Source organism: Aegilops tauschii, chromosome 6 (assembly GCF_002575655.3).
Source record: "Aegilops tauschii subsp. strangulata cultivar AL8/78 chromosome 6, Aet v6.0, whole genome shotgun sequence".
Taxonomy (NCBI): domain Eukaryota; kingdom Viridiplantae; phylum Streptophyta; class Magnoliopsida; order Poales; family Poaceae; genus Aegilops; species Aegilops tauschii.
This window is the reverse complement of record NC_053040.3, coordinates 126,085,447-126,106,266: the sequence shown is the minus strand read 5'-3', so window position 1 is coordinate 126,106,266 and position 20,820 is coordinate 126,085,447. Positions and strand designations below refer to the sequence as shown.

At 45.3% G+C, this 20,820-nt stretch overlaps 2 protein-coding genes across 3 annotated transcripts; one reads left to right on the top strand and one right to left on the bottom strand.

The window, feature by feature from the left end:
• Positions 1-5,422: 5,422 nt before the first annotated feature.
• On the bottom strand, positions 5,423-15,773 carry LOC120966263 (uncharacterized). 2 transcript variants are annotated; one of them, XM_045229781.2, is made up of 4 exons: positions 15,555-15,773; positions 7,142-7,184; positions 5,891-7,014; positions 5,423-5,775 (listed from the first exon to the last, which is right to left on the bottom strand). In XM_045229781.2, exons 1-4 carry the CDS (start codon positions 15,610-15,612, stop codon positions 5,750-5,752), a joined length of 1,251 nt encoding a protein of 416 aa, XP_045085716.1. In that variant the 5' UTR covers positions 15,613-15,773; the 3' UTR covers positions 5,423-5,749. The 2 variants fall into 2 exon arrangements, with proteins under 2 accessions (XP_045085716.1, XP_040248124.1); XM_040392190.3 differs by lacking the exon at positions 15,555-15,773 and adding an exon at positions 11,206-14,455.
• On the top strand, positions 14,560-20,248 carry LOC109780025 (uncharacterized). Its single transcript, XM_020338617.4, has 5 exons — positions 14,560-15,168; positions 18,392-18,548; positions 19,189-19,406; positions 19,476-19,649; positions 19,746-20,248. The coding sequence occupies exons 1-5, from the start codon at positions 14,965-14,967 to the stop codon at positions 19,830-19,832; spliced, it is 840 nt and encodes a 279-aa protein (XP_020194206.1). The 5' UTR covers positions 14,560-14,964; the 3' UTR covers positions 19,833-20,248.
• Positions 20,249-20,820: the final 572 nt, after the last annotated feature.

Here is a 20,820-nt window from a genome sequence, read left to right as displayed (position 1 = left end):
CCGGACCTTGAGGGTTATGGATAACAGTTTAAGCATAATACAATAGACCCGTCTCATCTTTTCTATGATAAACCGGCCCTTGGGGGCTACGACCGGCGTCTTTACAAATTCTATGGAAGACCCGGCTCATCCTTTTATGATAAGACGGCCCTTGAGGGTTCTAGTGGATTATTTTGAGAGACCTTTTGGTCACAGCATGGTTAATACGGTTTAAGTAAGCCGACTTTCAAGAGGTTACGGCCTGAAAAGTTTAAATTTATATGTTGCTACAAGTCTTAAGCATAGTCAATGATTGTTTCCTATGATTAAGACTTGGGGGGCTGGACAAGTATATGTGTATATGCATAAACTTAAAGGAGGAGGTGATTTCATACCTCATACTTCTGTCACATCATGTTGACCAAACTGGCCTCCAGATCGCGGCTTGTGTGGAGCCGGCTCAGATAGCCAGAGTACAATTCGCCAGCATTCAGCTTCGAATAGTTTTCAAGGTCAAGCTTGGGCTTATCTTTGTCTGATGGGTTTGATTCTTCCTTAGTGGAATGTTTGGCCAGTGTTGTGGGGACGCCAGGCGGCTGATAAGCTGTTCCAGTAATGATTACCTCTTCAATATGATCTTCAGCAGAAGGCTTGTTTGAATGTTTGATAGGAGAGGGCGGCTTAGGACTTGGCGGGTCTTGATTGGTGGCCGGGTCATCATTAACATCTGCAGCCAAGTCAGGATTGACAAGATCAGCTTGAGGAGGTTGGTTGTCATGCCGGCTCTCAGGGTCTTCAAGCTCCTGGGTTTGAGCTTCACTAGCCTTTGGTGCCTGATTCTCTTGTTCAGAAGCTTCCACAATCTTTGAAGGGCCAGCTTTTTGTTTCTTGCCCGTTTTTGCCTTAGCCCTGTCAGGAGGATTGTTCAATTTGATAAGCATGAAAAGGAAATATATTTTTTCAACAAGTAATAATACTCACGCCGGGTTAACCAGAAATGTGGGTAGCTGTGATCCGTTTGAGTCGCCAGAAGAATGGGAAGTATCCTAATATGCCGAGTCAGATGAATTAAGCGGTTGCCATATAAGACCGGCTTGTGAAAGAGAAGAGGTAGGACTATGAGGCACCTCGTGACGATGTTTGCGAACCGGCATGTTGGGTAAGCCGGTCATAAGTTCTTCTTGGCCGCTGTTTCGAGTGTGCCACCTAGACTCGTGTTGTTGTTTCTTTAAAAGAAATTTTGGATCTAAGTGAGCAAGAGGATGGGAAAACCGTACTTTTCTGACAACCCGCCGCGTTTTCTCTCTTGGTAAAATTTCTGAGTCGGAGGAGACAAGAATTACCTCAGCGCCGTCCGCTTGGCTTGTCTCCGTTTCCTCCTGAGGAGAATCAACATCAATAAGTTGTATAAAGAAAATACCAAGTGAATCAAGTTCTACCTCTGAGTCGTCCAGTGCAAGTTGTTCTTGCGCTGTAGGCTTCTTGGGATGACCCGGGCCGCGACCTGTGGTTTTGGTCCTTTTGGAGGGAGCACTAGTGGTTTGTATCTTCCTTTTCCAAAAAGGAGAGTCGGCCTGGATATATATAAATAGTAAGATGGAAATCAGGCAAATCGATAGTAAAGGATACTTACAGCTGGCTGGGGATTAAGAGTATAATAAGGGGCAAGGCCCGTTTTGCTGCAATTTCCCAATGACCTGCCAAGGAGTGTTTTGACAGCCTCGTTGATCTCCTTTTCAGACAGCTCCGTGGAATTGTAACGCAATGGATCCATGGTATTTCCAGTATATTCACACATTAAGCCGGAGCGGCAGCTTAAAGGCAGAATTCTCCATGAAACCCAGCAGCGAACAAGGTCGGCTCCAGTTAAGCCATTTGCAGTGAAGGCCCGGATCTTTGAAAAAGTGGAAGAATAAAGACTACGTTCTATAGCAGTCATCCGGCCTGGCAGTGGGCCGCTGGTAGGAAGACGATGTGGACGGTAACCCGGAAGGGGGTTTTCTCCTTCGGGAGAGGTGTCTTTGCAATAGAACCAGGTGAAATTCCAGTCCTTGGGATGACTCGGCAGGGCGGCTGCTGGAAAGGTCACATCTCTCCGCCTTTGGATTGAAACACCTCCAAGTTCATAGCTAAGCCCATCGGGCATCTCAGTTTGGCGGTTAATCTAATAATGATCTCTGAACAGATCTATAGAGGGTTCTTTGCCAAGATATGCCTCACAGAAAACTTGAAAATTGCATATATTAGAGACAGAATTGGGACCAATATCTTGAGGATGAAGGTTATAAAAGCGTAGAACATCTCGAAAGAACTTTGAGCCAGGCGGGGAAAAGCCGCGGAGCAGATGATCTGTGAAAATATGACTTCACCTTCTTGAGGTTCAGGGGGCATTCAGGACCAGGAACCCGCCAATGAATAACTTCTTTGGCAGGTAAAACACCCATGGACACATACTCATTGAGGATTTCTTCAGTAACTTGGGAAGGGATCCAATCACAAGTTACGGGTGTCTTAGTCATGGTGAGCCGGAGGTAACAAAGCTGTGAGCAGGAAATAGATACAGTAAATACAATATTGCAGCGCAGAGCTGTTTTCAAGTTTTAAGCCGGCCAGAAGCTGGTAGGTTATAAGAAGTTTATATAAGCCGTCGTGTGTCGTACGACGGGTCAGCAATTTATGAATATGAAAGTGCTAGAAATTCTGCTAAGTGTTGCATAAACAGATTTCTCAGATCGTAGCTATATTCATGGATCTATGGCAGTTCAGAAAAGAAAAGTTATTCTTAAACCTAAAACATGGAGGATGAACTACTATGTTGAAAGATGAATCTTGGAATAAAGGAATGGATCTACGATGAAAGGCAGTTACTAAAAGTTGCTCCCGCACGATTTTTATGTTTTATTGAGATCCAAACAAGCAGTGTATCGGAAGAACTACAGGCAAGCGTGATGAACGTCGACGAGCACCGATGAACGGAGAAAAACCTAGTACAGATTGAAAGCAGGGGAAGACAAATACCTGGCAATGCTGATGAACAACGGAGGGGTGCTGCGTTTTCTGGACAGAATCAGGTTGATGCAGCGGCCAGGTCAGAGTTGCTGTGGAGGTTGACTGCGGCGACGGAGCTCCGGAGGCTTCGGTTGCGCGAGGAATAAGAGAAAGGGGTAGGGGTAAAAAGTGAAAAAGAGGACCCCCCCGTGATATTTATAAGGGAAAAAGGTGAACAGTAAATGGCAGGCGCGGAAATGAAGGGGGCATGATCATTATCTTAACAACAAAGGTGCCTCGATTCTCGGAATGAAGGATTAATGCAAAGATCCGTTCTGATGTCATAAGATTTTTTCTGGAATTTAGAACGTGATGTCATCTCTGTGTTATGGCAGGTTATATAAAGCTTGTCAGGTTAAGAGTTAAGAAAATTCAAAGGAGTTGTTGAATGAAGATTGAAGATTGACATGAACAAGTTCAAATCAATCTGGAGCCTAATGTTGAGGATATAGCTCCGAGGTGTGACCCGCTCAGGAGGGGCCGGGTTACACCGTTGGCGGCTTAATATGAAGAAGGTCCAAGTAGGCCTAAGAAGATGAAGTGTGAAGATGGCGGCTCATAGGAGTGGGCTTGGCGAAAGCCCAAGACCCAGACATGTGAACCGCCATATGGTGACTTGTCTGTTAAGATAAGGCAATTTAGAAACCGGGCTGGTCACATTGTGTGATCCGACTCGGACTCTTGTAAGCTGCCGGGCTTCGACCTGTGTATATAAAGGCGAGACCCGGCGGCGGCTTAGGCCAAGAAACGATCAATCGAAAGCTAGGTTAAGCGTATTCGCTCCCTTGTAATTGAAATTCAAGTAATACAACTAGAAGCAGGACGTAGGCTTTTACCTCGTTGAGAGGGGCCGAACCTGGGTAAACTCCTTGTGTCTCTGTCCCGTTCAACCCCTTCAAGCTAACCTACGTTGCGATGGCTTTACACCTAAATCCTTTCACAAGGGCATCTACCGTGTTAAATCCACGACACCTTGCGTTGCCGCACTTCGTGGAGACTAGGCGTCTTTATCAAGCTCATCTACATCTGGAAGCCATGGATCCATCTGCGAAGGAGTATTTCGACCTCCGCAACAACATGAACGCCATCAGACCCAACACCGCCAAGCTTGACGACCTGGTCGCTCGACGCCGCTTGGTGAGGAAGGACTTGATTTGGCTGCTTCCTCCACTACCACAACCCCAACCCCAACGGATACCCCGGTCGTGCCCCATAGCTGCCTCGTTGGTGTGGCTCTTGCCACATCATCGACCACCGGCGCGGTCCTGTTTGGCCGCGGCGACGACAAGTTCATCGGCATCGCCACCCCTCCAGTCCTCCCCGACATGTTTTTCATGGAAATAATGTTGCACCCCATGCGTTACACAAAGAATATAAAAACACATCTATTTGGTTCACTAAGGTAGTTTCACGCGTGGTAAGTTCCCACGCATGAATACAAAACCGCTAATTTTAGCTTTGACTTGAGCTCAACTCAACTCTAGGTCCACATGTGGCGAGAAAATGTGGATGCATGTGTACCCCCGAGCATGACTTTTAATGTGGAAGAAGTGAATAGCCTTGTTTTCTGTATTACATTTTAGTTTGGTATTTATTTTATTTTTGTACATCTAGCATCACTTTCAATGTGAAACATGAGTGCAATAAAAATTTTATTATGATTTTTCATGGTTGTTATTTTGTCATACCTGTTTACGGATGTGAATTTCGTACCAAGCTTTTGAGACCGGGAAGGGGGGTTGGTACAAAGACATTTTCATGTCAGAGAATGTGTGTTATGGTCGATAGTCCAGTTTTTTTGCGGCTGATGGTCGATAGTCTGTTGGTGAGAGAGCAAATCAAACATCACCCAGTCATTCATTTCTAAAGTTGTAACTAATTCTAGATAGTCTGTTTGTTTCTAAGATTAGGAAGATATCTCTTATGCTTTACTTGACGGTTAGACTCAATTGATATGTCCACGAAACAAAAGGTATAGATAACTAGTATAGCTTTATGAGAAAGCAAATGGTGTGTCGTTTGTTGATTCTGGTGCGGTGGTGTGAGGCATGGGCGGGGGCATAGATGTCCTCCCCTAAAAGTGTGATATGTAGAATTGTTCAGTCATAACCGAATGCCATATCACTTGAAATTGAGTTATTGTACTAGGAGATGGGTCAAAATCAAGAGTTACTATACTAGGGGATAGTGTAGCCTCACTAACATAAGATAAAAATACTCATATGTGGAAGAACATGTACAATATTTCTAATTGTGGTACACTAAAACAAAAGGCATCGTTGCGGGAGAATGTTTTCCCATTTGTTTTCAAAACTGGTTTCTCCCTAGTAAAATGACTATAATTCACTAATAAAAGTCCTTATCAACCAAGTGAACAATGCCTATTGAGCCGATATAACAATGCCGCTTATTCAAAACAAATTATGTCGTCACGACATAAAAGTAAGTCACGTGCTTTCCATATAGAAGTATTCCACTCCTACATTATTGATGTCTAATACAACAGAGTACATTGATGACATGGTTCAAATGGCTTCAAAACAGAATACTGAAATAAGATGTGCACACCATGATTGAAAGAAGGGATTGAACAAATGAAAGTAATCAATACACTGTTTTCTCTTTTGTTTTGATAAAAGAGAGTCCTCCTAGATTTCCACTAGAACACAGGTGTGCGGCGGGGTAATGTCGGGGTCCTGCTTTCCTCATAGGATGGTTTTCTTCATGGCTCGTCGACACCAGCGACACCTGATGCACGATGGGGATCACCAAAAATGTAAACTAGCAATCTATTAATCAGGCCAAAAAGAAATATTATATCCATAGTCTGTAGTAAGGAAATTATCTAATGATGTGAGTAAACCTGCAATGTAGAAGCTCTCATATGCAAACATAGTCCCCCGTGGTGTTTCTCCCATGATCTTGGTGGATGTCTTCCTTTGATAATCAACTTCATATACCCCGTCAGCAGCACGAATGAGGATAACTTTCCTGTCCTCCATGACACACACAATTCGGCCTTGTGGCCTATGATGATTTATGATGTGATCATCTTGGATGGGTATGATGGAAAGCAAAGGGATGGTATAGTTCATGGCCCAGGAAGATCCTTCACTGATGCCTCCAACCCTGGACCAAATCTCGAGCACTGAAGTGTTCAGAACTGCCAAGCCAAGAACATCACCGTCTAATGGCACAACGTGAACGTGGCGTCGGAATTTAGGAGATGCCATTGCTTCGGGCAACTCGATAGGGTGGAGCAGATTCTCAGCCATATCGAAGGCAATGAGGAAGTTATTGGTCAAATGCCAATACAAAACATCACCGATCAACGTGCTTGGGCGGAAATCAACCAGGCCGTCGAACCAAACACGAGCTTGCGAGATATTCCAAGATTGGGTTACCGACGACCACCTTCTTACCTTGATTTCGCGGCCGGTGCTCACAATCCAGACAACAACCCACGGCGAAGAGTGACAGTTTCCATGGTGGTGGTGGGCGACACATACCACTGTGCCGTGGACGTAGGTCAGTTCAGTGTGGGTGCGTGTTAATGTCTGCTCGCCAGTGATTGGATCCCATACTAAGAGCATAGGTGAGGCCCCTCCAAGCAGCAAAACCTTACCATGGCGGCAAGCAAGAACCTCCCAGTGGCTCGTGGAGAGAGTGGGGAGGCGGTTGTCTGGATACAAGATGGGCAGGGTGAATCGAGGGACACCAACAACACCTAGATGCTGATCAAAAGGGAGGAAACGATCTGAGCTAGAGACGTTGGTGAAAAAACCCATGAGTGGTGTTACTCCGTGATGCTCCATCAGCCACCTCAGGAACTTGCTAGTCCTGACAATGGAGCGCCATGTCCTGCACACGGCTGCTATCCTTGCAATGGTGACAGGATGTGGTGAAACCAGCACGAGGATGTTCCAAGTTATGTCATCAGGGATTTGAGACCACGAAGCGAGAGGGAGAGACACAGAGTTCATGCTTCTGCCATGTGAAAAAAAGGGTTAGGAGAAGGCAATCTAACTTGCCGCATGACGATATTGAAATAGTGGTTTCTTCCAATGGTGATTTCTTCGTTGTAGTAATTAACAGTAAGTCAATAGGTTAATACCTGACGATGGATCCACATAACGAGCTCTTCACTTCGATAACTTCTGTACAACATGGAGGCACCAATGAACAATTAGTGGGAGTAGTGTGTGTTGTTCTTATAGGAGAGCAAATGTTCTTAGCCAAATACCTCCTCCATCCCAAAATAAGTGTCTTAGACTTAGTACAACTTTAGTACAAAGTTGTACCAAGTCCAAGACAGTTAATTTGGGATGGATGGAGTAGATGTTCAAATTATGGAAGCATGCAAACACATAGAAGAAATGGGAGAGATGAAATATAAATGCTACATGTAAAGGAAGAATTTGAGTTTGCACATTGTCTCCGTAACCTTTAACATTTTTAAAGTGCACTCTAGCTGGTTGTTTGGATAATATCAACCAATTTTAGTAAAGCTTGTTTTAAGAAGATTTTTTTGTTAATAATCTGATCAGGTATACGTTTACAAAAATATCATGCTTGGATTAAAAAAAAACTTGAACTGATTTGTAGATAACCATGTTTGACTTTATGTTGATGTAGGTTGTCAGATGTGGAAAATGGATTGGCCTAAGTAGTAGGATCAAGGTTGTTGAGGATAACATAAACACATTTATTCAAATATATGTAATAGTTGTTTTCCAAAAACTTGGTTTTTGGGTTTTACGAGAATCAGTTCTAAATATCATCAAGTTAGTTAGAAAAAAACTAAACAACCACTTATGGTTGTTTGGGCAGCAAATTCGATTGCTAGAGCTACGAGTTGGCAACCAACACGCCAAGCAATGCAAGGGAATGCGGAGGTGTCCGGTCAACCCACCATGTATGCACCAGAATCCCTCGACATAGAAGGAGATTGATGCCATTGTATACATGGAGGATGAAGCTAAGGAGTACCATGACACCACCCCTAGCCTCCACCATCGAACCCACTATGCAAAAGAAGACGTAAGATTTCGAATAGGTAACTCGGTCACGGTCTGTCACACACTCTACGATTACTAGCACGATGACCCAGGGCTTCACCCAACTATTACATTTACATCTTTATATGCATTCGTTACTTTTATAATGTTAGTTTATATTAGTCATATGATATTCATGGTTTTCTCTATATTATTCATGGTTTTTCTCTATATTGGCTGCACACACAAGTTTCCTGCCAAGCTCATACATGCAATTTGGGACTAGTATACCTGAAATGAATCGAGCACGTTCACTACTCACTTAGCTAGGCTTACAACTAGTCGATCATGACACATACATACCTCGGTGCCTTTCGAAAGTGCTCGAGAGCTTGCACGCCCCACCCTAGTATCTAGGTTGGTTCAGAATGATGCTGGGATTGCAAAGGTCTTCGATGTCGCAAGTACAAAGGGACATAGGGAAGTAATGGTCCCCACTTGAATGGTGGGATCTTGATTCAACGAGTCGTGGGACTTCGGGCGCCTCACCCGAGGATCTAGTGAGGGTCGAAACGGAGCTCGGGAGGCTCGATTGTGCCATTAAACACACATTTTGTTGTCCCACCATATAACACAATATATTATGAGAATGACTAACCGATTCTATGCATGCGAGCAAAACGCTCAACATAACAATGAACGGTTTTGAATAACAATCCAAAGGCCACACCGCAAAAAAGACCAATTGTTCCTAGTAGGAAAAGACTAAACTTGCTCCAGCACAAGTATCAAACGGTTTTTCACCAACATATTTACATGTTGCACATCAAACTTACCAACATGAAAACCAAAGATCCTAGTAGGGAGTAAATTGCATAAAACCACCACTTTGAGGGCTAGGTTTGCGAAAATCACTAGGGTACAGTTTCTCTGCAGAAAGCACCACGTCTTGCGTAATTCTTTTGCAAAAACCACTGATCGGCGGATCTGAGTCGCTTAAGAGCGTTTATGACAGATGGGGCCCGTTTTCTGCCTACGTGGCGTAACTTTTTGTGCCGGATGGTTTTCAATCTAAAATTACAAACTAGACCCTACAATTTTACATAGACACCCCTAAATCAAAATTGAAAAACGCAATTAGACCCAGCGCTCCTCCTCCGCGGTGGACAACTACTCCCCGGCGAGGATCTGGATCGGGGCCACCCTCCTCCTCGCGCGCCTGGCAGGCCTCCTCGCGGCCACCCTCGCGGACGCCGTGCCCGCGCTCGCCGCCGGGCCCGGGGACGGGAAGGACACCGTCGCCGTCACCGCGCACCTCGACGCCGGCGTCACGCTCCTGGACGCCTGCAACGCCATCGCCGCCCGCGTCAACCTCCTCCACCGGCGCCGCCTCCTCTCCCGCCTCGCGGTCCACCACGTCTTGTCATCGCCCCGGTCACCGTCGTCCCTCGGCCGCTCGCGCGCCGTGCTCGACGACCGAGACGGTCGCGGCGCGGGGGGCACTTCCTCCCTTGCCCTGCCAGCGCTCCTTCCATCCCGTTCGTCGACCCGCCCCGCAGCGGCCACGGCCATCAGCTCACTGCCGTCGTGCGCGTCGTCCTCGCCTTCAACGCCGTCTCCTCCCTCGCTGCGACAGCCGCGACCACCATCCTCACAGGCGGGGTCGTGCTCAACGCCACCTTGCCCCTAGTCTCCAGCCTATTCAAAATCGAGAGCAAGCTCGTCTCTCGTGGGTGTTGGGGGAGGGGGGCACGACGGCAGCGGCCCGGGGAGGGAGGGGCGGCGCCGAGCTCGTCTCCCGGCTGCGGATGGAGCGAGGGCGTGGTTGGAGGGCCTGAGACGTAGTGGGGAAAATGTAGGAGGGTGTTTTTGCATTAAACCTGAACAAGTATGCCACGTAGGCAGAAAACGGGCCCCATCTGTCATAAACGCTCTTAAACGACCCAGATCCGCCGATCAATGATTTTTGCAAAAGAATTACGCAAGACGTGGTGCTTTCTGCAGAGAAACTGTACCCTAGTGATTTTTGCAAATCTAGCTCTTAAAGTGGTGGTTTTATGCAATTTACTCCCTAGTAGGACACAGCCAAAGCGACTCCAACACAACAAGCAAATGATTTTAGAACTAACGTGTTTATATTTCATACAACAAAAAAGGAAATGACAAAGCGCACACTACGAAAGGATCAATACAATGGCCTCAAAGACTCCAAAGAGGCCCAAGTTATGGCACTAAAACCTTGGACCTTAACAAAGACCGTGGCATCTTTCTCCCATCATGCCACTATCTTACTCCTTTATGTCCTCATAGGGGCAGAAGCTAGCATCTATGTGGAGATGGCATCTGGAGCAACATTCTTATCCAACATCATCATCAGAGTTGTGGCGGAAGAAACATCAAATGGTGGCAGACACTTCACCAGATGAATAACCCGGTTGGGAATATCCGGTATCTCCTTTAGTGTATGCTCAGACTTAGCTAGTGATCGAGGCTTATCCCCAATCGTCTCACCGGACGATCTTGACCCCTATTAGTTTTGGGTCATATCTAGTATTATGAGTTGGTACAACTCACTTAGGTACCGCTCATGCAACACGCATAGAAACAATGCTTTATCCCTAGATGTCCAGTCAAATGATGCGCCTCAATGCATTTTGGGGAGAGCCAGCTAGCTCTGGGTTCAACTTTATTTCATCCCTAACCACAACTCACCCAATAACATGCTTATTGATGGGAAGGGAACCCTAATCATCGATAACATGCATCCAGGGTTGACAAGGACTTGCAAGTTCAAGGTTTGTTCCTCATGGATAAACTCCTTGAGCTTGCATAACTTATCACGAAGCCACTCAGCCTCCTCCCCCATATTTTCCACAGATGCTTGGAGGTCATTGCAGACTGACTCCGCCTTCTCCTAATGCCTCGCTCATGGAGCGCGAGCTCTTTCGACTTTTTGACCATCGTGTCCACCTCAAGCTGCAAACTTGGCACGCTCCTCCACTTGGGCACAAGCCAGGCACGCAGAGATTCACCCGCTAAATAGGCTTGGGCTGCTCCAAGGCAGAGGTGTTCAAACCCTCGTTGTGAGGGTCAGCAACACCCTATACGGACCAAAAATCTACTCATCCAAAGTAAAGCAGAATCCAGAAAGCAAAGAAGGTAAATGACGAGTAAGACAAACCTGCATGGCCTTAATTGCCTCCTAGAGGTAGGACTTGATAGCCCACAACCTCGCGACGGGTGAAGGACTGACAACTAGAGCTTCATTTCTGGGGGGCTCATCCGCTGACAAAGGTATCATGGCTTGTGGCCTTTAAACTCGCTCTTAGAGGGGTGGTGCCAGTGGCGACACAACCCACCATGCTACCAAGCAAAGCATCCTCCAACAAGCTGCAATAAAGATAAGGCACCATCAAAACTCACTAAGTGAGTTTCACAAGGAAAATAGGGGATCAACATAGAGACAATCTGGAGCCTTGTGTGTGTCACACTTGAGCCGCCCTGGCGCTATTACCTCCTTCCATCGCTGCGATCAAAAAGAGAGAAACTAGATTGCAGCTCTATGAAGAATAAACAAGAAAGCTTACTGAGTTTAAGCTAGACATGGTTGGATAGAGGTCACTCTGAGAAGGTGCCTCCGGTCCAGGCATTGGTAGCAAGTGCCTCTGGTGCAGACGCATTGGCGACTGACACCACCTCTTAGGCCGATGCCCCAAGATTGTTGTGATCCTTGAACATGTGATACCATTTCTAACAATGCAATTGGGAGTTCATCAAAACACAAAATGAGAATAACCGAAAAGAATCCAAAGGGGATAGAAAGCACACGGCTAAGTTCACTTTAGCCTAAGGATGCAGTCTTTGTCTTATGCGTCCATCTTGATCGACGCTTCTGGAGCGTTGTGGTTCCTAGTCCTTCGACATCTTTCAGGGCAGACCATCTCGTTCACCCTAGCCCAAGGGACCTCCTATCAGGGATCTGTGCATTGCAAGAAGAAAGGACTGAGCAACTTACCGTTCCCATCATGACAGGGGTCCAACCCACCATATAAACCTACACAGATTCTACCCACTCCGTGAGGGGGCAATCTATCAGCAGATGAATTCACCAGTGACATGGACATCATTCAGCTACCAGTTTCGTAGGTCTTTGATGACAACTTCCATCTCCCTGATGAAGTCGTGATCAACCACATGCACAATCCAATTGACTAACCTGGAGCAGTCATCCCATCGGACACGATGACCATCGCGTTGATGGTTTTGTGTCATTATGGCTCCAAGAATTATGTGTTTTCACCTTGATTTTTTTCACCTCGACGATGTCCTTGTTCTTACATGTTGGTGTTCACCTTGCTAAAGCGCAAAAAAGATGATGACATAATTCCAGATCCAGAAGTATCCCAAGAAAACCCTCACACGAGTGTAAAAATGGAGAAAGAAAGACCACTGAATTTGGGGTTAGATGGTAAAACATGATTCTACAGAATGCAACACTGAAAGGAGGGACAATGAAAAATTTACAACGCATAGCATGTCATCGAGGAGGACCACCATTGTAGCACCTTCAGACGTGAGGAGACCACCCATTGAGAAGGCCACCCCTCGCAACAGCATCTCCTCCTCGAACATGATGAATAGTTCCATGAGAACCAAAGATGATGACCAACCGCAAGTAAGGACAGTGTTGGCCTCTCCCGACGCAAGTAAGGACACCCATATGATCAAAAGTGCACTTACAATGTAGCACAATAGTTGGCGGCTGCGTGCTAAGGGCTCTCAACGACAGCAAAGTCGGGAGCGGTGCTCTGGGAGGTCATGTCGAAGTATGGAGAGGGAAATGAGGAGGATGGCTCAAGGACTTGGGGACAAAGTATGAAGGAAGCAAGGTAACCCAACAAGGAACGGGGAATAAAATATAAATCCTACACACCATGCATCCTCGAAAGCCAAACCAATAAGACATAAAGGTGCGGTGTGAATCAAGGTGATGAGGGATGCAACACGGAGATTCGTATCACATCACCATCCATAATTCGCTGGCCCCCTATAGGGTATGCCACATGGCAGCCGATCAGACCACCCACATGGCCACACAGAGGGAACAACTTCATCGGGCCTGATCAACACCAAGCAAGTTGCCCACCGACTTCAAATAGGGCAAACGGCTTGGGCAATACGTCCACAGCCGCATTTTCAAATATTGATAGGGGGTTATCGAGGGGAAGTGGTTTCATTGTATTCTCATCCATGCATACCGTAACTTGAGTTGTAGTGCATGGTACGAGGGGCTCATGCCTGTGAGGCCAGTTACCTTAGACATGCAAACCTGGTTTCCTTAAGGGGAGTTGTGCGACTACCAAAGATGGAGAAGATCAAGACTTGCACAACAAGAAGATCAAGGTGACGGACAACGACCACAAACCAAGACCCCTATATAAGGCAGTCCCTCAAGACAAGAGGAGACCTTAGACTCCTCCGAAAATCAGAATAGTTTATTAGTTCATTAGTAGATCCGATTAGGGTTCTCCGTCCAGATCGTCCACCTCCAACGCCAGCGACTTGATCCTCAACTCCCCGAATAGTCCATTACACTCCCGCACTGTAATCAATATATGGTAGAATCTCATATAAGTAGGAGTGGGGTTTTTACTCACCCGACGAGGGCCTAGACTGGGTAAAACTTGTGCCACGTGTCCATCTGGTAACCTGAGGTAACGTCCCATTGCCATACAATTCTACGTAGGTCCATCATATTGTTATTTTGTACTTGGCAAAACACTGTTAACATCAAGTTAAGCGACGGCTATTCCATCTCGTCCATAATTGTGGACATGATTGCTCGAACAGATTGACACGCTGGACCCACAAGACTTGATTGTTTACCGTGTCAGCCATGACTCACCATGCGTTAAGTATACGATGCAAACACGCAACCAAGCCTCTTATCAAGTTTCACCCCAACATAGGATCTGCCCATGATACCTGGCACTCATAGTACACATACTATCGCCATTCCCACTTGGGTAAGAAGTGTCCCATTACAAAACATCCAAAAAAGGAATACAACTACCAAATAGGCTTGAAGAGTTTATTATTTTAAGTTTTGATTACCTTAATTTTCACTAATGTCCAGGCTGCAAAACTCAGGGTGTGATAGCACCCAACTATAGGTCCTCTTCTTTATACTTCCCAAGCCATCTTATGTGTCTAATGGAACCACACGTCACACAAAATTTTGAGATTTTGTCATACTGGACTCTATATTACTCTCATTTTTATTATGTGGATACCGTAATGAAACCTACCAATAATTTCATCAAATCAAGCTTGACATGCAGATGCACAAAATTTCCTATTTCATGAACATCTGGTCCCTACTTTGAAACTTTTTCAACTCATCTAGTAAGATTGGCAACAAAACCCTTTGATCGATACCTAGGAGGACACTTGTGTAATCTTAGATCCAAACCGCCATCCTATGCATTAAGAAATCCCTAAAAAGGCGAGGCCGCCCGCTGTTATTTTCTGTCAATCTCCGAAACCAAAAGCTTGATCGCCAGACGAGAGGCATTCTAGCAACAAAGCTAGCACTAACAAGCCAAAAAAAAAAACAAAACAAAGCTAGCACTAACTTGGTTAACCAAACCAAAACAGACCCACCCAACGACCGAAGTAAAGCACCAAACCAAACCAAACCAAACCATTTCGCAATCTCGCAAGCGACGCAGCCGCCTCCACCACCAGGAACCAGACCGCGCACTCCTCCTTAGCTCGAGCCCAGACCGGAGCCCTGTTCCGCCGTGGATCGCTGGAGGAGAGGGCCACCGGCCGGATCCCGACGGGCCAGATGGTGGGCGACCCCCGCGGCGGGGGCGAGTAGCACGGCTGCGATCGGCGGCGGACGGATCGGCGGCGCCGCAAGGCGGCGGGGGCCACCATGTCTGCCGTAGTGTGCGGCAAGAGGTCCTCCATCTTCGCCGACGAGCTCATCCCTTCCTCTCCGCCTTCCCCTCCCCACCACCACCCTTCCAAGCGGGCCCGCTGCTCCCCGACCCGCGCCTTCGACGACGCCGCCGCGGCCCACCGGCGGGAGGCGCTGCTCCACCACCTTCGCTCCCTCTTCCCTCACATGGATCCCCAGGTCTGCCGCCCTCGTTTGTCTAATTAATTTAGTTGCCAAGAGAGATTTATTTTGTAGGAATTGGCGTTGGACGCACGAAGGGGACTCTTTTCATGTGAATTTTGTGCTCTGTGGTTGGATTCTGCTGTGCCTGGAGCTGTGAATGAAATAGGGCTAATCTTAGTATTGTTGTGAGGAGAGGTTGGTGTTTGGAAACCTGGATGTGAAGATTCTCTGTTGCTTTGGTAGATTTGTGATATTTCTAATTCTCCAAATGCTATGGTGTTGGATGCTGAAACCGGGTCCTTTTGTTGTGAAGTTAGGGCATTTCTACCCCCTAAAAATAACCGAGTATCCGGTGAACTGCCGACGGGAGAGATCTGAGCGGCGAGAGGCGGAGTCAATACCTGCATGCGGCGCGGAGGCGTTGCCGGGGCTGTGTGGTCCGGTACCCGGCCAATCCATGGCAAGGCGCAGTCGCCGGCGGCCGGAAGCGCCAAATCCGGCGGCGGTGGCGGCAGCCGCAGATCTACCGGTTGTGCGCTGGCAACGGGACGAGGAGGCACAGATCCGGGTGGTCAAGGACCGCGGCGGAGCCTACGGTGGCTGGCGGTGGCCGGCAGGGGGGGGGGGGGGGGTGGGAGGGGCGGTGCCAGCGTAGATGCAGTGCGGGAGTGGGGCAGGGGAGGCAGAGGAGGAGAGGAGAATTTTTACTCATCCGCCGAGCGGTGGAGTAAATATAGGGAGGCGCGGTGCGGCTGAGGATAATTTATCCTCCACTACCACCGATTGGGGATGCCCTTACGGCGGACCTTTGCTTAAACTTGATGTGGAAAGCATTTGACGCAAAGCTGTTTAGGCTATAGCTACTCAAGTGCTATCTTGATGAAATGGGTAATTAGTTACAAAGAGACTGTTCACTAGAAGAGGTGAAGAGCTTAGTGCGCCAGTTTGAAGAATATAAAATCACCCACTTCAATAGGGATCAAAATAGGGCAGCTCATGAGTTAGCTCAATTTTTTTTGAAGAAACACAGGAGAAGTACACAATTTATTCAGAAGGGGCGGCTGACAGGCAAACTGTACAAACCGCACCAGAAGGTGCAGGCAAACAAAGAGAAAAATAAACAAAAAGCGGCATGAGTTAGCTCAATTTAGTCTGCGGCTTTCTGTGCTTTCACTTTGGGACCATGGACTGAGTTTTGTCCAGCTATTGGATGCTGAATGTAAACCTATCGTGATGCAATAGATCTCACCTTTTCCTCACAATAAAGAAAGAAAGAAATAGGGCAAAGCTTTGATGAATGTTACCTGACTTATTTGGTGATGAAATATGAATCAACTAATCGATAATACTTTGGATCATATTTATCAGATTCCCTTAAACCATTGTCAAACCTCTATTTCGGTCGAGTGATCTGGTTCACAGTTGGACCACAATCTTATTTCCTAAGGGCTGGATGAGAAACCAGCTGCTAATGAACAAAGAAAACCAAGAGAACTAACCGAGAGAGGGATGCCGTCATGTCGGATCTGATTCCACGTCGCGCTGAAACCAATGGTCGACGAGTCATTCTGGGGTAGCAACTCTTGACTAGTTGTGACTAGTCTAGACTCATGGTCGACTAGTCGACATGAGGAGCAGCAGCAAGCCAGCAATCAGGGGAGGAGGGGAGGAGCAGCAACCAGATCTTCGTGATGAGGTGCAAATATCTTCTTCGTGAACCACATCTCTGATTAGTGAGCCGAGGAGGTATTACCAACCCTGAGGAGCCTACTTGTATGAAGTGGTGAATCTCCTCCAAACCTGGATCATGGACCCGGCAAATTGCGAGTCATGTATCATGGTTTGGATGATTATCAAGCAATCTAATGATAGCCTTCTATTGTCAATTAGGAGGTTTCTCTTTCAGGATGTGTTGTGACAATATTGTGTCTACCTTTAACTAGTTTACATCTTGCTAGGACTTCCCATCACAAAATTTGACATTTTGAGCATTTACTCAGTACCTCGGATATCCCTTCTTTGCGTATTGCATTTCAGGTAATGCTAAATGTCACTATTTTTTGCGCATATAATGCTCTGAGCAGTTTCGGTTCTTATATATATGTAGTTGGGATTTGTCATTTCTTCGTAGTTGTCGGGAGATGCTTCTCTATTATGTCCCATATATGTTTTCCCTCTTTTCACTAACTCGTACTCCCTCCGTCCCAAATAAGTGACTCAACTTTGTACTAAAGTTAGTACAAAGTTGAGTCACCTATTTTGGGACGGAGGGAGTACTAAATAGCGAGCTAACAAATCCCCTTCTTTTTGACACCAGACTTTCCAATCAAAGTGGTTGTAAGACTCATAAGGATCTAGTTTACGAAGATCCCATTGTATTCCAGAAGCTCGTAACGTTGGTCCTGATAAGCCCTAATTTACTGCCTCTTATCTGATAATAAAACCTACTCCTTCAACTCTCTCTAGAAAAAGGGGATTCTGTGCAATACGTTGTTGATCTTCCAACAATTCCGCGCAAAAAATAATCACAGAAATCTAAACATTTATTGATCCATCTATAAGGTAGATTGGCAGCCTCTGGATGATTGATGAGATTCTATGGATAGAGAGCCAGTTCCAATAGACTTATATAGAACCAACGTTCCGTAACCTTTCCCTGTACTTCAAAGTCGAACGCAACTGCTGCTACATATATGAGAAGTGTTTTGCTAGATTATTTCAATAAAGACACTTTCAATTATTTTGTTATATGCAGATGTTTGCTGGAAACTGTCATTCCATTATTTTAGTTTCTTTTATTGAACTATGTATTTATCTTACTCTAATTGAGATATTTTTTTACACCTTACCAACTATAATAAAACTAGCTGTTTGGTAATTGCTTACCCATCCTTTTTTTAGCATGGCAAACCTTTGTAAGCAGTGTGTATGTATTTGTGCCTGAACAGCTGGCATTTCCCCCCATTAATTCTCAATATTGCTGCAGCCTTCATGTAAATGTGCCATTCATAGAAATTTCCTTATCATTCTTTTCTATTTATCTACACCTGCTCTCATGCTTCCATTGTGACAAGTGTATTTCCCTGGTTAGTATTTTTTGCTCTATGAAGTTGGGAATCTTGTGTTGGAACTTGTGGTTTTCATTTTAGACTGGCATGGTTAGAATGTTTTTGTGATTAAATAGTGATTTCTTATTGTAGCGATATGATATTGATATTGCTTATCATAATGATTCCAGTTGCTTGAAAGAGCTCTTGAAGCATCTGGAGATGATTTGGATTTTGCAATAAGGAGTTTGAATGACCTGCGCCTGGAGTCAGCTGAGGCTATCTTTTCAGCTGCTGTTAGTGAACCGGAGAATGGCCTGTCAACAGCCCTTAAGTTATCGGCTGAAGGTATGCTGATTGAATTTACATCAGAAGGTGGTTGCATGCTAGACATTCAAGCAAAATTCATCGCATTTAACATGTTTATTTATTGATAAAATCTTGTTCGATAAGTGAAACAGTATGCTTAATTGTTCTGCTTGATGTTTTGCAACAATGGTAGTCAGTCTGATCAAATAAACATCTTTCCCTAAATTCCTTGATCGTTCTGCTTGGTGTTTTGCAACAATGGTAGTCAGTGTGATCAATAATCATCTTTCCCTGAATTCCTTAATTGTTCTGCTTGGTGTTTTGCAACAATGGTTAGCATTATCATAGTCTGCATGCAATTTTCATGTATTTGTCTCCCGTGTAAAAGACATTTTAATGTTTGTTCTGTCATGTCTATCATGCACATTGTGGTTATTTGAAATAGACTGCATGCCTTGTACTTCATGTATACTGCATAATCTATGCTACTCAATTTTCAATTGGTATTATATGGCATCTTTTGTACTCCTGCAAAAACGTCTTATATTAGTGTACAGAGGTGTTAAGCTTTTATTACTTCCACGATGTCTATTGGTTGGCAGCCTACTTATATCGCTACATCTTTATGAATCATGTATCCCTTTTTATATTAATGGAAACAATTTTCAATGTTGGACAGGTAATGGCCAATTGGATGCTATTAGTGGAAATCCACCTGCAACAGATAATTGTCAGACAAATCACCATAGCTCTGAATGGGTTGAGCTATTTGTTAGAGAGATGATGAGCGCCTCTGACATAAATGATGCACGGGCTCGTGCATCAAGAGCTTTGGAGGTTATTGAAAAGTCCATCATGGAGCGGACAGGAGCCGAGGCAGTGCAAAACTTGCACAAGGTACTATGAATACACTCGCATAATATTCATGATTTATCTCTAGGGCTTAATGTTTTCACTTGCCCATAGGAAAATACGATGCTAAAGGAGCAATTAGCAATAGCTCTTCGAGAGAATGCTGTTCTGAAGCGGGGGGTTGCAATCCAACATGAGCGCCAAAAAGAGTTTGATGATAAGACACAGGAGGTTCACAACCTAAAGCAATTGATTTTGCAGTATCAGGAACAACTAAAGACTCTCGAGGTTATCTCCAGACCTTGCTTCTTTGGTTCTTAGCTATCCATTTCACACCAAGGGTTGGGTTTTAATTTATCTTTTGCGAACCGCCTGTCATTGCAGATCAATAATTATGCACTTAGGATGCATCTACAGCAGGCTCAGCAGAACAGTTCAATGCCCGGGCGTTTCCACCCTGATGTTTGCTGATAAGCTTTCCATCCTGATGTCTGCTAATACGCACCAGAATTCTGTCCATGTATCTTATTGTCAGAGGGATTCAACTATTGGCCCTGGTATTTGTACACTTACTGAAGTCCCGAGCTCATATGGTATCCGTACACTTTTCGAAGCCTCAAGCTCGTATGTTTACGTATACATCACATTATCATAAAGACCTGCCATCTGAGAAACGTAAACAGCGAAGCGTCGATATTGAAATAAAGGATCCTGTGCTCCAGGAAAGTTCAGAAGAAATAATATGTTGAGGTGGATGGTGCTGCGGTGCCTATTGGTTAATGTACACTCTGTAACAGTATTTTGTGTGTGACCTCAAGGGTGAGCATAGTGTATTGCTACCAGACTTAAAATGCAAGTATCGATGAAAAATGGCGTGTTGATGTTTATTTCCTTTGCTGTGACGTCGAGTCTTTACAGGACGTGTTGATCGTTCGTTCATTTTGTATGAGCAGAAATAGACCTGTGCATGGGCAGGCCGGCCTGATTGCCCGAAAGCCCGGCATTCGTGTGAGGCTTGGGCTCAACTTTTCTGCCCAAAGCCCGGCCTGAAAGCCTGAACTAAGCCTGAATGGCATTAAGATAATAATTTTAATTGAAAAATTGGCATACTAATATATTAATATACCTGTGAAAATAATTACTCTCTCTGTCTGGATTTATTTATCGTAGAAATAGATAAAAATGTATGTATCAAGAACTAAAATATGTTTAGATACACCTATTTCCTGATTAGTGTAATAATTGTAAATTAATAAGAGCAAATTGACACAATGGAATTTTTTCCGGTTTTATCATTTGTGTGGCAACTGTTTTTTTTGTTGCTTTCTAACTGTTTTTCTCTTCTTCTTTTTGCTTTCTGTCGACTCTATACATCAGCATATTTGGGCCTCCGGTAACACTTGTAGCATGGGTTCGTTGTGTGTGCACGCGATAATCCTAGACTCACGAGCTGTTTAAG

Bases quoted from the DNA above. Each gene is read 5' to 3' on its own strand.
- LOC120966263 (XM_045229781.2), bottom strand. From the start codon at position 15,612: ATGGATTGGCCGGGTACCGGACCACACAGCCCCGGCAACGCCTCCGCG. The intron at 7,185-15,554 runs GTATTGACTCCG...CATGTTGTACAG, and splicing joins CGCCTCCGCGCCGCATGCAG to AAGTTATCGAAGTGAAGAGC. The intron at 5,776-5,890 runs GTTTACTCACAT...ATCGTGCATCAG, and splicing joins TGAGAGCTTCTACATTGCAG to GTGTCGCTGGTGTCGACGAG.
- LOC109780025 (XM_020338617.4), top strand. From the start codon at position 14,965: ATGTCTGCCGTAGTGTGCGGCAAGAGGTCCTCCATCTTCGCCGACGAG. The intron at 18,549-19,188 runs GTATGCTGATTG...AATGTTGGACAG, and splicing joins CCTTAAGTTATCGGCTGAAG to GTAATGGCCAATTGGATGCT. The intron at 19,650-19,745 runs GTTATCTCCAGA...CTGTCATTGCAG, and splicing joins AACAACTAAAGACTCTCGAG to ATCAATAATTATGCACTTAG.